The 18,515-nt window shown below is 39.0% G+C and overlaps 1 protein-coding gene across 4 annotated transcripts in view; it reads right to left on the bottom strand.

Annotated features, from left to right (window-relative positions):
* The window catches only part of LOC134343976 (zinc finger SWIM domain-containing protein 6), a 188,667-nt gene that overhangs the window by 69,107 nt on the left and 101,045 nt on the right, over positions 1-18,515 (bottom strand). For all 4 annotated transcript variants that reach the window (XM_063042984.1, XM_063042981.1, XM_063042985.1 and 1 more), the window contains exon 2: positions 1,327-1,683. In XM_063042984.1, coding sequence (XP_062899054.1) covers positions 1,327-1,683 — 357 coding nt within the window. The remainder of the gene's footprint in view (positions 1-1,326; positions 1,684-18,515) is intronic.

Genomic DNA, 18,515 nt, shown 5'->3' with positions numbered 1-18,515 from the left:
CTCCATCTGACATGCGAATCCTTAGACGTGCAGGGTACAGCAACGCTGGTCTTAAATCCATCTTATAGAATTCCGACATCACAGATCTGTAGCGAACCCGTTGGTCCCAGATTGGTTTACTGAAATCTTCCACGAATCGGAACTTAAGAGCCGAAAAATCAATGAAACCTTTAGATCGAGCGAATCGACACAGTCTCTCCTTATCTTGAAAGTAATGAAAACGTAAAATAACATGCCTCGGTCTATCTGACCTAGACGAGTGTGATGGGATTCTGTGAACACGATCCAGTAGCAGTGGTTGGTCAGGAAATACAGTAGGGAATGCATCTTTTAAAAGTTGAGAAAAAAACTTCATGGGGTTGTTAGATTCAACAGCTTCACGCACCCCAATCATTCGTAAATTCTGCCGTCGCATCCTAGATTCCAAGTCAGAGTTTTTAAAAGTCAGAGAGTCAAGTTTCTTCTTCATTACATTAATTGTTTCTTCGATTTTCCCCATCTTAAGCTCACTTTGTTGCGCGAATTTTTGAAGATCAGATATAGCCGACTGATGTTCCGCAATGGATGTTTGCATCTTATCGATTGAATCGGCAATTTTCTGGAGATTAATTGAGATCTCCGTATGAATCAGGTCCATAACAGAACCTGCAATTTCCGTACGAATCATCTCCCTAACAGAGGTTGAAATTTCCCTCTGAATTAACTCCGATATCGCTTTCAAAGTCACCGGTGATTCAGTCGGAGGGAGATCCGTACCTTTCGGTTTAACCGGAGGTTTACCATCCTTGCCGTTTTTCCCGTTCTTAGACATAGCAGATCTAAGTTTCATCCAGTTATCAGAGAGTTCAGTTTAATTCAAAGTATTGTAAGAGTTGATACCTTAATGGTTAATTAAAGTATAGCTGATCATAGAAAAAAAACTCAGAGGTAATGGAGCGAGTCAAGAACGCGACTTCACTCCATGAGCGCTACCGGAAGTCCCCCTATTCAGACAATTTTCAACAACATTCAAATCTTCATCCTTTGGTTTATCCTTTAAGGGGAGTGGAGCAAGGGGAATCAGTGCTTTAATACAAACTACAGTGGATTTTAGAGAGTTTTCAGGAAACCTTCACATTTCTTTCGGAATCATCAACTATTTCAAACCACAGCGTATCTGCTGATTTTTATTTACCAATTCAAGGGTCTTAATTATTTTATCCAATTTAAAACCTTAAATAGATGGTGAGACAATCCATACTTATGCACATAAAAAAGCTTTAATTGTATAAAAAAGCAAAGTTCTACACAATCCAAATTTAATATTGATCAACAAGCAGCACTTACCATGTACTTGATTGATCTCAGAGTTCAAAGAAAGTATTTCATCTGCTAGTTTCTGTGCAGTAGGCAGAACTTCTGTATGATGTACGGTGATCAAATACTGAACAAATTTCTGCAATTGGTCTCTGTTCATCTGAAAAAGTGTCTCTGAAATGGGAAGATGCAACTTGACCTTATCTGGCTTGCGAATCCGGTACAGCGAGAGTGCCACAACATGCGCACAGTAAAAGATGTCCTTGTTTCCGCAGCCACAGGTCACTGAGGTAATTTTGCAACGATCAAAGCTGATAGCAACATTGCAAACAGTTTCTGGTTCTGATTGCGTGGCAGGTTCCGTTACTGTACCACTTAGGTGGAAACCTACGAAAGAAAGAGGAAAACCTTTATCAGCAAAGAAATAAACAAACCTGTCATCTTGCCAAGCATCTCATCTGCATGCCAGATAGTACAGTTACAAAACCACATTTTCCTTTTATATTACAAAAGATTCAACAAGTACAACATGAAAGTGAATTAATAATTACTGCTTTGTGCAAGAGATGCAAAGGGAGCCAATAACTTTTAACAACAGTTCATCCAAACCCTCCACATTGCTGCAACACTCAAATAGTTTTAAAATTGTGTCCTTCTCTGCAGTTGTTTCAAGTAACCAAATTAGTCAAGCCCAGAGTCATGGCTGCATGTCACTCACTTCAACCCAGGGTAGAGAAAACCCAACAGGAGTATGGACGTTGCAGGGGCGATATCTTTCCTCCTGTCCTCGGCTAGGATATGAAAATTCTCTTGCTCGCATTTATATTGCCTTCCTCCAATGTGAAGCAAAGTTTCATTTATTTTTACAAAGCAGATTTCTTGGAGCACAATGTTGCACTACGTGGTTTGGAAGCAAATAGGATTTGTTAAATAGTAACTAGGACAAGGAGCCAAAAACACCAGCTAATTATAAAAGATTCTGTGCAGGAAAGAACCTTATTCAAGGTTTAGCACCAGAATTTAGTTCTTTTCTTTTACTAAAACAAAAAGAGAGAAGAGGAGAAATAGGATAATACTTGAGGAAAGAAATTTTAAACATAAAATTAAAAAACTACTGCATTATGAGATAACTAACCTTTCAGCATTTTAGATTACTTGGCACGGTAACTGGAAAACCTAAGGCAAAAAAAAACCCAAAACAATTCAAGCAAACACAACCAAAATTTATGGAGCAGTTTTCCATCAGTGAAAAAGCCAAAGTTACGCTAGCAAAAATAAAAGGTAAACTGTAAACTGCATAACACCAACTTTTTAAAAGGATTAAACCAGCATCTACTTGAAATAGCTTAAATCTGTTCTGACATATTAATCTTCTTGGCAATTCTGCAATACAATAGGGACAATTATAGCAGATCTGAACCAGAGAGCTCTGCAGCAAACAGCTGCTGAGGTTTAACAAATTCAACTGCTGGAGCTGCACATTATAGTGAATCATCATAAATAAATGGCAAAAACAAGGACAAAATTCAAAGCATACCATTAGAAACTGAGTCATTATAATCTCATTAGTCAAAAGAATTTTCCAATTTTGACATAATGATAAGTTTAAGAATTGACAGCTTGTTCTCTCATCCAGTAAAATCACAGCTGATTCAAAAAAAAACTGTAACAAGACAATGATTGGGTATCTCCACCAAGCCAAAGATGCACATTGGTAGTTTCTGAGAGCCAGGTAACAAGGGGCCGTCAATGCCAATGACTAGCAAGGTCTCAAGTACTTCCCAAATCAATCACACTGTTGAATATCCAGAAAAGCATCAAAAACTGGAGAAGAGATCTATACTTAAAGGCAGTGGATGTTTTCTTAATCTATGGCATGTTTTATTTTCATTAGTTTTATACTTCCTCATGACATGAGAAATTGTCATCTAGTCTAGTCTATTCTGTCAGACAGAACACTCCCGCTGTCCCACAAACTAATTTTCCCTGGAATTTATTCCCATCATATTCTCAACAACTGCACTACCTACTTACATACATAGGGAAAATTTCCAGCAGTAGTCAAGGCATGATCCGGCATATCTTTCAGATTTTTGGAGGAAACTACAATTCCCGGATGAAACTCATGCAGAAACTGGGAGAAGATGCAAAGCCTACACAGGCAGCACTGGGTTGGGACTGAATCCAGCTGTGAAGTAGTAGTTCTAACTAGCAGGGCCAATCTGCCAAAGCACAAATTTACCACTTCTGTTCACATTCCATGAAATGCAGCTTCATAGCCCAACTCTGAAATAAGACTAACCATTAGTTTAAGTCACCATATGATATTCGTAACTCAAAAAAATCATATAGGTTCCTGTTCCAATTGCTATTTTGTTTGAAGATTCTAATAGCCATTTTAAATGGTACAAAGGGACTCAGCAACACTTAACACATATGGCAGTGATTGCAGAACAGTATTTTTATTTGAAAAGTCTGGAGAAAAGTCAAGATTCCTGTTTCCCATGCCCTATGAAAATGCAATGGATAGACAAAGATGAAGTAAAATCACATATCACTTGTTTAACTCCTTTCTACCCTCACGTTTAACAAAGGGTTTAAGGCCTGAAATGCTATTTTTTCCTCTTTCAAAAGGTTCAAAGGTTAATGTATGATCAAAATACATATGCGATATACAACTGAGATTCTTCTTCTCCAGATAGCCACAAAACAAAGAACACGGAATTAAGTTCAAAGAGAAACAGCAAACCAAACCCCCTCTCCCACACAACAAAACAGCAACACGACCATCAACCCCACCCCAAAATCCCCCCTCCCCACACAAAACACAAAAGGAACCTCGGCCCCCAAATCACCTCTCCCTTGAGCGAAAAAAGAGAAAGAACAAGCAACACAGAATATAAAAGCCACTAGACTGCAAAACTCCAAAGTTCCTAGTCCAAATCCATAAAAACAGAACCTTGGTAACATCTTCCAACATCATGGAAAGAGAGAGACACTGCTCTCCATGGATCCTCAGATTCCACCGATGCTGCTTAATCTGCTGAGACTTTATAATTTATTTTTCTCATTATTCCTACCTTGATTCAAACCATATCTAAAACAAATCTATACCAAGTTGCCCTTCCAAATCTCCTGAGTAAATTAGTAAACAAGACATTGTAAATGGAACAATTCCTGCCCTTTACTACTACTCTTATTGCAGTCCCCCCAGAACAAACATTAACAATGACTCAAAGGTGTAACGTGAGCACCAGATGTTTGATAGTATTGGCACTACTGAGGGTTTTATGAACTAAAATGATAAATTCAGCCTGCTGCGATAATGGCCGACTTGGTATTAAGGGGCACTGCATTGGAATTGATCAAGTACACCACTGTAAAACTGAGCTGCACAGACCAAGCATTTACAAAACCAATGCTTTGCAACTTAGACAGTTCGAGGCATCACTTATTATTTTGTTTGTGTTTGGGGAAGCTCATCTCTGTTCACTTCCCTCAGACTTTCTGCAACTCCCTCAGATGGTTTTCTAGTTCTTACGCGTCACCTTTCCTCGATTTCATCCAGTTTCCTCCCCCACATTCCTCTTAAGACCTTCACCGGTGAAAGACTCCCCACTACTGAATACAATTACATGGAGCATTGTCATCAGAAAGCAGCATCCCCCAAAGAACTCCACAATCTACACCACGCGCTTTTGCTGCTACCATCAGGCGAGATACAGTAGGGAGTAATGAGACTAGAACTAGTTGACAAAGCCTCAAGATTTGGGGGAATAGATTTAGGACAGATGAGGAGAAACCGCTTCCACCCCCCCCCCCAGACTAGATAGATACTTTATTGATCCCAAAGAAAATTACTGAGTCACAGTTGCATTTCAAGTGCACAAATATAAATATTAGAAGAGAAGTAGAAAGAATAAAAAGTAAGTTTCCACAAGCAGTTTAACAGGAGGGAGTTATCACTTCCCCAGCTATGGGTCGACTTATTATAGAGCCTAATGGCCAAGAGTAAGAATGACCTCATATAGCGCTCTTCGGAGCAAGGCAGTTGGCTTTAGTTTATTACTAAAAGTGCTCCTCTGTTCAATCATGGTGGCATATATAAAGTGAGAAATATTGTCCAGAACTGCCAGGATTTTCCATAGGGTACTTTGTTCTACCAGAGCATCCAGTGTCCAGTTTGACTCCTAAAATAGAGCCAACCTTTCTAATCAGTCTATTGAGCCTGTTGTCATCACCCGTGTGATGCCATTGCCCCAGCACAACACCGCATAGAAGACGATACTGGCAACAACAGACTGGTAGAACATGTGAAGGAGAGGCCTCCATACTCCAAAGGACCTTAGCAGTCTTCTCAGGAAGTAGAGGTGACTCTGACCTTTCTTGTACACAGCCTGTGTGTTGGTGCTTCACTCAAGTCTGTCATCCAGGTGCACCCCCAGGTACTTATAGCTCCTCATCATCAATAGCAAAAGGGAGCAATGCAGGCTTAGTCTTCCTAAAGTTCATCACCATCTCCCTTGTCTTACTAATGTGGAGCTTGTGGATTATGGAATTCTCTCCCCAGGGAAGTAGCAGTGACTACCTTACTAAATATATTTAAGACATAGCTAGATAAGTATTTGCTTAGTAGGGGAATTAAGGGTTATGGGGAAAAGGTGGTGATGAATCCACAACCGATCAGCCATGATCTTATTGAATAGTCTCACTGACACACTCAGGCACTCTCACACAGAATCTCTCACATTAACACATACTCTCTGTCACACTTTCATACACTCAGAGACTCTCTCACACTCGATGGGCAAGATGGCTGACTCCTGCTCCATTTACACAGCAAGTTTCATATCAATATAAACAGTTAAATAAACCTAATTTGTGGAATAACTTCGAGACCTCTCTCATAAAACTAAAGTGGGAAATGCTTGAAATACTCAGATCAGGTTGTCCGACTTTCATATCAGCACCTTCCATTATTTTAGATTTCCAGTATCTATAGATTTTGTTTTGATATTCACCTACCATACAGAATTTATTTTCAAAGACAAACAATGAGAACTCCAATTTTTCAAGCCATTGGTAGAATTTTAATAAACCACCACACAAAAGAAGTGTTTGATACTTTTCCACTACAACAGGATACAGAGAGAAAAATATAGATGGTAAAAAAGGCAACATTTGGCAGTCCATCTCAAATTAGAAACAAAAGTTTTCTTGAGCCCGTGCACTAAGCCACCGACCACAAAATATATTTAATAAATCCAGCTCTTTAACAACTGAAAGTTATTCAAATAATATTCAGTTCCATTTTCAATCTGTGGTATATACAGCAAAAGAAACTGTACACATAACAAAACAACTTAATCAGTTTCAGTTACTGATAATGAAACTATAAATTGAGGAAGACTTAGCACTTGGCACCTCCGGTCTACTTCGCCAGTTAATAAGATCATAGCTGATCAGTAATCTCAACTCCACTATACCAGTGATAACCATTCTCTCTCTTATCAAGAATTGATCAATCCATCTTAAACAAATTTGAAGTCTCTAGCTTTCTCTTCCTCAAAGGACAAGGAAAGAAAAGACTAGATCCCCAGAAAAGAAAATTGCCTCTTCTGCATTAAGTAGACAATCCTTTATTTCAAGAGGAAACATCCTATCCACACCACTATTCCCTTTAAGTTGGTGGGTGCGCGGCTGCGTAGTAATTAAAATTCCGTGTAAAAATGTGCTGCCAGAGCACTGGTTGGACTGCACAGCTGTGGAAAAAATTAGAGGGAACATTGATCCACACCCACCCTTTCAAGGGTGTTTAAATCAAGCCCACTTTCAAACTCACCAGATGCAAGCCTACCCTGTCCAACTTTCCTCATAAGACAACCTCCCTATTCCAGTTATCAGTTCAGTGGACCTTTGTTGAACTTTTGTATTAACATCCTTACTAAAGTATATTGCGTTCATTTTGAAATGATGTTCAGAAAAGTCTTTGACCAGCACCCCAGCATTTTAGAGAAAACTCATAAACAATCACTTTCAAGATGCACTGTTGAATGCATATCACTGTCTGGATCCAGAAAATACCTTCTCAAACTGATTGCGTCTGACAATCTACAAATTCAGCTAGAGTCCTGACAAAAATTGAAATGGCTCCCAAGTCATCAACAAAGCTATTTTCTGACCCTTTCAGTCTGGGGTTAATTCAGCCAAGAAGGTGGGTTCTCTGCTGGGCATTTACTCTACCTTGATAACCTAAATTAATCCAACTTGAAATCAAATACCGTCATTTTACTTAGACGAACACTTCTGAGTCTAGACAATGCAAAAGTGAGCTTTAAAACTGATGAAATAAGCACCTTTTCTTATACCAGCTTTTTGCATGCCCTCTTCTGTTGGTTTTCCATGTTATATTTACATTTCATGCACACTGCACGGCAATATTCTATTAGCTGTGTGACTCAAAAAGTTTTCTCGGAGAAGGGAGCTCACTCTCAAATAATAGCTTGCTTTCAAAGTTACAATTCTGTAGAAGAAGCAATACTCACTGAACGATGGAAAACGATTTGTTTGTTAGCTTGTAATTTTACAAAACTGATTGGAGCCTCACATTCTGGCAAATGGTGATCTTCAATCAGGTTTAAGGATGTTCACACTGTTTTGGTATTAAATGCACTATTGGCTGCCCTCTGTGTTCCTTGCTGCAGTTATAACTTGTGTATATCACAGGTGAAGGCAATCGTTCATTTTTCACCTCTTCATTAGTGAAAATGCAAAGTAAAACATAAGTGGACTAGAAAAAAAAAATCAGGGGTTAGACAAGAGGGTGCAAAATTCAATGCTCTCTTCCTGTATGTTTTGCTTATAAAAGTAAACAATCTAAGCTTATACTCCTACATATGCAGAGATTATTTTTTCCCATTGCTTTTGTATGATACCACAAAATTCATTGCCAATATCTATGATCTCCAATATACACTCAAACAGAAATAGGGGTGACAACAGGGAGTTCTTGGTGGGAGGGCAGGAAATGGAGTATCTGACCTTCCAGAAGCCAGATAATACATTGAACACAAATATCTTAATTAATGCTCAATGCAATAGAGAATTTTAAATGTTTGTTGTGCATTTTACTCCACTTGTGATACAGCTTATAAATAATTGTCAAAGAAATGCAAAGACAACCCAAGAGACATATATTCTAAGCTTATCTTTTTTTCTGTAATCTCGATTCTATTGACGAAGTTTCCTGTCAGGGACGGACAAGGACAGGGCAATATCCTGCTGGATGCCTGCACTCAGATAACTGAACAGGACGTGTACAAAGGTGACCAAGAGCCAACTGCAAGTTTTGTTTCTCCCCTTAGTACTTCCCCTGCATCTCAACTTGGGTGAAAAGTTGTTGCAGTCGCTATCTGTCCAGTGGTGGAAAACACAACAATACTAGCACACGACTGAAAAAACAAAGCATTTGATTTTTTGATATTATATATATTTATTTATTTTAAAATCATCAGTGGTAAAGATCTCTACAGTTTTAATTTCTAAGATCTTTATCTGTGCTTGATAACTACCCAATGACAGAAATAAAATCAGGAACATTAGATGTACAATCATTCTACGGTGGACAGGCAAGACCATATGTGATAGCTGCTCTTCAGTCAATAACCATTTGTAGTTAACACAAATCTTTAGATTAAGTAATAAAAAACAAATCAGGAAGAGATTACCAAATGATATAATATATATCTGCTTTTTATATCCTTTTATACAGCTAAAACCTTGCAGCCGTAGGTAGTGAAAAACCAATGCACTCAAGATGCTAGGGTTGAAATCCACCAATTCCTTTCTCTCTCTTAGCTTCGTAGTTTGCCTGCTGCCCCCTTCCTCTCCAGTCCTGAAGGGTCTCAGCCCAAAACATCAACTGTTTATTTCCCTCTATGAATGCTGCCCAATTTGCTGAGTTCCTCCAGCATTTTGTGTGTATTGCTCAAAATTTCCAGCATCGCAGAATCTTGTGTTTAGGTTATGTGGCATTAAGACATCAAATAATAAAGTTAAATTATAAAACACTAGATCTAATTTTATTACAACATAGATCTTACAGCATCAGATTTATACCCAAATGTTACTACAGACGATGAAACCAAAATCACCCAGAAATGTTCACAAAACCACAATTACATTAAAGATTGGACTTAAAGATTCCCCCCCCCAAAGTTTTATTTCAATTCTTTAAGGAGCAGTCCATTTTAGAATATTATAAGTAAAACCAGGCCTCTAGTATCCAGTGTAGTTCTGAAGTGAAAATCCAAAGAACTATTCAACTGCAATTAAAGCATAAACCTGATCGCAATTTCACTCAAATTGCCTGCTTTATAACTAATAGGCTGAGAGATACCATGAACAGATCACAGGTATAGCACCTCAATATAAGGATAACATCCAGGGCTGAACTGGTTTGCAATCGTCAGTACTGTATATACTAGCACCCAGAGGTTAATCTAGCTATTTTGTTTAAAATCACAACCATTTTAACATCTTATTATAGCTTCCATAATTTACAACAGGTTGCCTTTTGACAATGAAAATGCACTCATGTTAAATCTAAAAGATGAGTTCTTAAAAAGTTTTTCCTAAAATAATACAATTTTAAGCTCAGGTGATACAAAATCGCTTGTGATTGTTTTCTTCACAAAAGAGCAATTTGCAGAAGATATCAGGTTTTATCCCATTCAGAACAAATCCATGTGAAAGAGAGGAATGGCAGTCTATGCCCAATCATTTAGTTCATTTATTGATAAATAACTCCCCTCTTCCTTAGCATCATTTTTTCCCCTCTGAGGAATTACAACCAGATCAACAATCTATAACCAGTAAATGAACCTTTCAAATTAATTTAAAACAATTATTTGAATCGAGATCAGTGATGAAACTGGTATCCTCATGAAAAGCAACCCCACAATGAGCATCCCAATCCCGCAATTTATCCAATTGTTTAACGATAAAATAATTGAAATCATGTTAATCAAACTCTGAACAAAAATCAATAATTAAGACAGACAGTATTCTGATTCAGACTTGTTACTTCAGTTGGCTAATGAACCTTGAAAGCTAATGGATGTCTGTTAACTTTCAACTTCTGTTTTGAGTAACCAACCAAGGTAATACACTTTCTGTTGGCCTCAGCTTTCATGGTGCAGCTACCACCACCAGAGTATGTTACAGTTTAAACAGAGCAAAAAAAATGAGTCACAAAAAAGGAAATGAAATATTGAAACAGATGACCAAAAATCTAGATAAAATAGGCTAAAGCAGCTTTCAAGTCAGTGACACGTGACATGGAAATCTAGTCCTCTCTCCAGAGATAATCAGGCTGGGCAGCATTTCAGAACCAGAATCAGGTTTATTATCACTGAAATTTATGGAAGTTTGTTGTTTTGTGGCAGCAATACAGTACAAGACAAAATTACAAGTTCAAAAGTAAATACGTTGTGCAAAAGATGAATAAGGAGGTTGTATTCACGGACCATTCAGATTTCTGATGGCAGAGGGGAAGAAGCAGTTCTTAAAATGTTGAGAATAGGTCTTCAGGTTACTGAATTTTCTCCTCAAAGGGAGAAATGGAAAGAGGGCATTTCATACCAATTTCCAGCAGTTTTTGTTATGTTTTTAAGGAAGCTTTTTAAAAATTATATTGGGGGCAATATGCTTTTCAGCACTATCAGCTAAAGGCACAAGTGTCCATTCATAGTGATTAAATACAGGGGTGATTGAGGGGTCAGAAATGGAGTGGCATAGTTATCATGGGGAAAGTTATGAAGCAGGGAAGGCTGTAGCAATGCCTAGAGGAATTATAAACAGAGTTTAAAATTGAAGCGTTACTTACTGTAAGTGTGACCAATAACAAATCAGCAAGCACAATGGGACTTTTTAAGAATTAAGAAAGAGAAGCAGAGTTTTGGACCTAAAGGGCTGTAGAGTACATCAAAGTTAGAGAAACTACAGTGATGGAAGAGATATGAAGTAAAGCCGATCTTAGGTCAAAGTTGACCGCAAATTACAGCAAAATTTGAGGCATTGATCTTGTGAATAGTCAGAGGCTTTTTCCCAGGGCTGAAATGGTTGCCACAAGAAGACACAGGTTTAAAGTGCTGGGGAGTAGGTACAGAGGAGATGTCAGGGGTAAGTTTTTTACTCAGAGTGGCGAGTACGTGGAATGGGCTGCCGGCAATGGTGGTGGAGGGGGATATGATAGGGTCTTTAAGAGACTTTTGGATAAGTCCATAGAGCTTAGAAAAATGGAGGGCTATGGGTAACCCAAGTAATTTCTAAGGTAGGGACATGGTCGACACAACTTTGTGGGCTGAAGGGCCTGTATTGTGCTGTAGGTTTTCTATGTTTAAAAAAAAACAACTGAAGGTCACAAATGTATGATCTTTACCAAACTTATTTCAGGAATGAGAATTATTTTCTCATTTAGTAAAATGATTCTAAATTGGAATGTGGCACTGCACTAGGTCCAGAAAATCTGTTTTAATGTGTTCTTGTTGGGCGCTTATATAAAAAAAAATCAGGCCTAGGCTTCAGAGGTGAATATTCTAGACATGTTCAAGGTCACCAGTCTAAATCTAAAGATAAAACAGAACATTGATAGACTCTTCCATTTTGAAATAAAACAGACTATGCAGTTGTGAATCATGGTTTACATGCATATGTGCTTTGACAAGACATCAATGATTGGATTTTCTTCCCCAGAAGAGGGAACAGAAGCGAAGGTAGAGCCTTTGTCATCAGTACAATTTGTGCATGCCTCAGTAGCATCCCTTAATTGTCTCAAGAACGACTACAAAATATGTGAGGAACAACAGAATGGGAATTGAGAGAAAAAAACATCTACTACCGTTGATGTGCCCTTAATCAAACTTTTGGTATGATGCAATACTCACTCTGTAAAGCAAATTATGATTGTGATGACAAATACAATATTATTACTAACAGGAACTGAACTTAATGGATTGTTCAACAAACCATAGTTATATTCACAGCTGGGTACAGATTAATAACACTCTTCCATCTATTACAGCATGTACTGGATATTAAACCTTGCAGATGCAGCAGGAAGATGTCGACTCATCAGTTAGAGAAAAAGTGCACATGTCACACACTGACAAATTCATTTGGTGGAGATGGTCACTGGTGAGATCAATAATAATTTTTTAAAAATCACACATTGATTTATTTGCTCCTTTTATTATGATTTAAGTATTGAACATTTTAGCTTGCTTTGCTCAAACATTCTCCAAGCAGTACATTTTGTAATTAATATTAACTCCACAAAATAACTAGGAATTACTGATTCATTGTCTAATATTAATAGAAAAAAATATTGCCATAAAGTTTAAATCCATAATTAGAGAAATTAATACAGGAACTCTCAAGAAATGTAATCCTGTGGAGTTTTCCACCTACAGCCATTTCAATGGGACCAATTAAACTTAATTTATCTAAATGAAAGGACACATGGAGGTCATTTATTACCATAATTAATTTAAATCTTTTCAGTATTACCTTTTGAATTCATAGAGAAAAAAATAAAGTTATGTATACTGCACAAAGACAAGAAAATCTGCAGATGCTGAAAATCCAAGTTTCTCTCACACACACACACAGCTAGAGGAACTCAGCAGGCCAGGCAGCATCTACGGAAAAGAGTAAACAGTCGATGTTTCAGGACAAGACACTTTATCAGGACTGGAAAAGATGAGAAGTCAAGTGTAAGAAGGTGGGGGTAGGGGAGAAAGTAGTACAAGGTGGCAGGTGAAACCAGGCGAGATGGTCAGGGTGAAGTAAAGAGCTGGGAAGTTGATTGGTGAAGGAGATAAAAGGGCTGGAGAAGGAGGAATCTGACAGGAGAGGGTAGAAGACCACGAAAGAAAGGAAAGGGAAGGAGCAATGAGGGAACTGATGGGCAGGTAAGGAGATGAGGTGAGAGAAGGAAACAAATGGGGGAAAGGAAAAGGGGGTGGGGCAGTTACTGGAAGTTTGAGAAATTGATGTTCATGCAGTCAGGTTGGAAGCTACCTAGATGGAATAAAAGTGTTGCTCCTCCAACTTGAGTGTCACCTCTTTATGGCAGTAGAGGTGACCATGGACTGACATGTCAGAATGGGAATGTGAAGTGGAATTAAAATGGGTGGCCACTGGGAGATCCCAATTTCTCTGGCGGTTGGAGCATAGGTGCTCGGCAAAGTGTCTCCCAATCTACAGGGGGCCACACTGGGAGCACTAGATAGACTAGATAACCCCAAAAGACCCACGAGTGGAGTGATACTTCACCTGGAATGACTATTTGGGGCCCTAATAGTAGTGAGGGAGATGGTGTAGAGACAAATATGACACCGCAGCTTGGAATTGAAAGAGGACATACAATGCATTAGAATATTTTATACATCCGTTAGAAGAATACCAGAATCCCAAAAATAAAATTGGTATAAAAATTATTAAAATATGAAGAAAAATACTCAGCCGGCCAGGGAAGGGGTGGGGAAGGGGATCAACTTTCTTCGGCCCTATCTGTATGTGACATTACTGGTAGATTATCAATCATACAGCACAGCTGGTAAGAAGATCGAAACTTCAAATCAAGGACATCTTCCACTTTGTTTAGTGGCAGTATCACTGTTTAATACAGAGTAGATTTAAAACTAACCTAGCAATTCAGAACTAACACTCATGTGGTATCGTGGCCCATAATTATTAATAGAGTTTTACTTCACCATAATCTTAAGACTGTGACCTAGCACATTCTTCACTGTTACCATCTCACTAGGGGACCAAAACTAGTTCAATGAGGGCAGGAAAGCCTACCAGCAGCAGAGAAGAACCTTTTCAATTCTTTGTTCTACAAGATTTTTCAGGCTAGATCATAGAGGGCAGTTGAAGACAAAGTAAACATTTTTTTTTAATGTAAAATCAGGGAATTAGGGTTGCAGGTCACTAGCAACAAAGGGGAGTTGAAGCCTGGGCTGATCACATTGAATGGGTTAGGAGCTAGACTGGTTTGAGAGGTGAACTGGCCGCCTCCTCCTCCAACTCTCCTATATTTTAGACATATCTGAGAATAATAATAGACCCAGGACCGCAAGCATACTGAACACCAAATACAATTTGACAGACAGGGTTCAGTAATGCATCTGATAAAAGCTCTGTATTCCTGCCACATGCAGTTAAGGACAGATTTGGACAATTGCTAGGAGGAGGACATGCCATGAATATCCCCATCCTAAATGCTGCTGGAGCCCAACAAATGACAAGGCTGAAGTGTTTGCATCCATCGTCAGCTGGAACTGCCCAGTGGTTGATCCATCCTGGCTAAACTCCTGAAATGCCACATTGCCTGCCATTTGTAAACTGTAAAGTGTAATGATCTACTCCAGAAGGGCAAGATGCTAACACCTACCTCAAACATTCAATAGCATTGCCACCTTGAGATCCCCAGCATCAACAACCCAGAAGTCAACAGTGATAAACTCAGTAGGACCATTTAATAAAATACTGCAGCTGTAAAAACGGATCGTCAGAAATGTGAGAGAATACTTTCTACTCATCCTGTCCATCAACACTTGAACAGCCCAACACCATGCAGGTCAAGTTGCCCTGCAAGGCATCCTATCCATCAGCCCAAATATTCATGCTCTCCATGTTGGTGTAGTCTAGCTACAGTGTACCATCTACAAAATGCACTACAGTTAACTCAGCAAGGCTTACGCTCTACTGTGCATCTACAAAAGTTTGTTAAAGTTTTAGATGACATGCCAAATCTGTATAAACTTCTAAAACTGTAGAGGTATTGTTCTGACTTCTATGTGATGACACATGTGTCGGTCCCAGGACAGATCCTCTGATATGATAACACCAAAAAATTTGAAGTTCATCGTTACCTTCACAAGTGCAATCAGGAATGGGTAATAAAATGCTGGCTCAGCTTGTGAAGTCCAAACCCCTTGAATGAATAAATGTACTCAAACTAGACACAGGAAGGTGTGCAAGTGTTGGTCAAAACCAGTTATCTTTGTGCTTTATTCAAAGGACATGCCTACTTCTTTCCTCCAGTTACAAATGTCAGCCTACCACTACCCACAGAATACATTGCAAGTAACAGCAGGGATCTCGAACTGGCATATTTTTAACTGCAACAGAATAACAGAAAAAATATTTGCAGGATTAAGATGACAATAATCATCCTCAGTGAAATCAGGCATGTATTCTCCGACTGGATACATGCACTGAATAGCAAAGCACACAGGCCAAGGCTGAAAAGAAGAAAAGGAAGATTGCATCTACTAACTCATTGATACTATACTGGCTTCCATTGCCCAGCCAAATGTCCAGCAGATCACAGAAGCAGGTCCATTCTTCACACTGAGAACACACAGTTCAGAGAGGACACCAGGAAACATTTTGCTTAGAGCCTTACAGTTGGCAATCGTCAGTTGACAATTCCCTTTGAAAGGAATTCACAGATTTTTCAAGACCAATACTTACTAGCTATGGTGGCTCCCTCTGGATATTGTACAGTAACATGAGACCCCCTCCCCACCACCCCAACACTCCCAATACTTCAGGCGGAGATTCTATTCCTCTGACTGGGGTCCAACTCTTTCCAACCCTGGGGCTCTCTCTGCTGCACCCAACCTAACCCTGTGAAACAAGAATAAAAGGCCTTTGGACACATCACACATCTGTGTTTCTGTGTTGAATGCGCAAGGCGAGTTCTTTCTTGCCTCAGGCCTCATGACAGTACTTTGTTGAGTAGATCTTCAGTCTAAACATGCAGTACCCCAGTGAAGAAGCCAGACCAAAAAAAAACACGCCAGGCAAAAGCATAGATTATGAAAGCAGAATTCATCCACAGAGCCCCTGCGGTCTCAAGGACACGTCACTGGATTTGTTTCCAATTTTCCATTTGTGGGAAGTGAGCACCACTGGACAGACATTTGTTTATTGTAGTTCCAAACTGGAAGAGCATTTTGAGAGGGCAGTTGAAGATCCAACCATGTCACTGTGGATCTGGACAGACCGGGTAAGGCAGCAGGTTGCTTTCCTCTTAGGTTGAAAAGCACCAGCAAATCCTATAGGGTTTTAAACCACTATCCAGTAATTTCACGGTTATCGGCAACAATTCCAGCTGTTTAATTCCAGGTTGTATAACTAATTGAATTGAAACTCCCTAGCTTCCAAAATGGGATTTGGCTGCAGATTAGACCAGGGCTCTGAACTACCGAGTACAGTAATACAATCTCTGTTAACATTCCCTTTACTGGCAGAAGCCAGAGAGGAAAAAAATCCACGGAGCCTGCCCACCTCGTATGTTATAAAGAAAAACTTCCTCAAAGGGAAAGCTGTTCCTAACACCTGGGGGGCAGCTACCATTATAGTTTTTTTTAATCTTTTAAAAATTCTCATGCCTCATACCAACAATGTAACTTCAGACACTCTTGCATCATTTAAAAAAAACTAATTGCTGAAACTAATTAGCCACATTTGAAGAACTAAGCCACTCCTGTCAAACATTCCAGCCTCTTAGAGTAATATTCCTGTATCAATAATTTACTGTAATGTTCCTGTATTTAATTTTTTGATCACACCAATTCCTATTTAAATAATGCAAACATTTGTCAAACACAACATTGTCATCTGTACTTGTGAGACTCAAATGTAATCCAAAAAAAACCTCTTCATATCATCACGCTGAACATATCCACTTTTTTTTGGAACCATTCTTTCAGATGATTCAAACCATTGTGGAGGTAATGAATGTTGCTCTCTTATGATTCAATATACAAATATACCTAATGACAAAGAAACACTATTAAATACGATTCCCCTTTCATAAAGTTATGTTGGCTCTTTCCATTCCTACATTTGCAGACGCTCTGTTTGTACTAATGTCAGACTAATTGGTTTACAGTCAGAAAACCCATCAGCTTTATGCCTCATGTAAAAGATAAAGAGCAGTTCCCAACATTACATTCCCTCAACACCTCATTGAAGTGTTGGAATAAATTGCATTGATCTCTGAAACAGAACTTCAACTTACAACTTCAGAAGTAGTTTCTGCATGAAGCCCAAGTTGTATAATGCTAATTTATCTCACACAGAATAAGTAGTTTACAAGTTGGAAAAGAATGAAAAGGATCAAACAGACATATAAACAGGATACAGAGTAACACACACAAAATGCTGGACGAATTCTGGTCAGACAGCATCCATGGAAAGGAATAAACAGTCGACATTTCAGGCTGAGACTCCTGGTGAAAGGTCTTGGCCCAAAACATCGACTATTTATTCCCCTCCATAGTTGCCTGATGAGTTCCTCCAACATTTTGTGCATGCTACTCTGGATTTTCAGCACCTGCAGAATCTGATATTTATGACAAAGTATAAATGTGTAGATTAATAAGCTACAGAATGATGGCCACAATGAGTGGGGCAGAATATTATGCTGTTACAACTGTAATTGGAAAACTGGAGGCCTTCTTTGGTGTACAGTACCTCAACATCACAGATAATCTGTTTTCAAAATCTCGAGTTCTGTGATACTTGGGAAGTAGTGGAAGCAGCCAACATTTTGTAGACTCTGTTGAAAATGGGAAGAAATGCTTGGTAGGGCGGACATGTAGATAGTGAGGTCCCACAGGACTTTTGCATGCTCCTGAAGAATCTAGAGGTAATTCCAAGTACTCCATCTCCACTTTGAATGGTCATGGGGCATTTGAAGTGATCATGTGTTGTCTAGAAGGCTGGGATTAATGTGTGCCATTACTGGCCTCTCAAAACACTTCATGACTGTGGATGTCAGAGCCACTGAACAATAGTCAATAAGGCATGTTATTTTGATTTTCTTAGGTACCAGGCTAATTGTGGTCTTGATGTGGATGTACACAGCAACTTGAATCACCTCCTTTCTTCATCTGATTAATCATGGTCTGTGAAGGATATAGTCTCTCAGCAGAGCCAAATAAGTGTAATTAAGGCATCAAAGTTGGGAGTACTGGTCAAGGGGAGAACACTGAAGGTCTTCCAAGGATAATTATTCCGAGATTCCGAACTGTTGTTCATACTACCTGACGCCCCAAAACCAGAATTAAACCAACTATGATATCAAGCAGGTCTGAAGGAGCCAAAGTCAATGGGAATCAAGATGATTCTCCATGGGC

The sequence above is a fragment of the Mobula hypostoma genome, chromosome 3 (genome assembly GCF_963921235.1).
Source record: "Mobula hypostoma chromosome 3, sMobHyp1.1, whole genome shotgun sequence".
NCBI classification, from domain to species: Eukaryota; Metazoa; Chordata; class Chondrichthyes; order Myliobatiformes; family Myliobatidae; genus Mobula; species Mobula hypostoma.
This window is presented reverse-complemented; position numbering and strand designations above follow the sequence as displayed.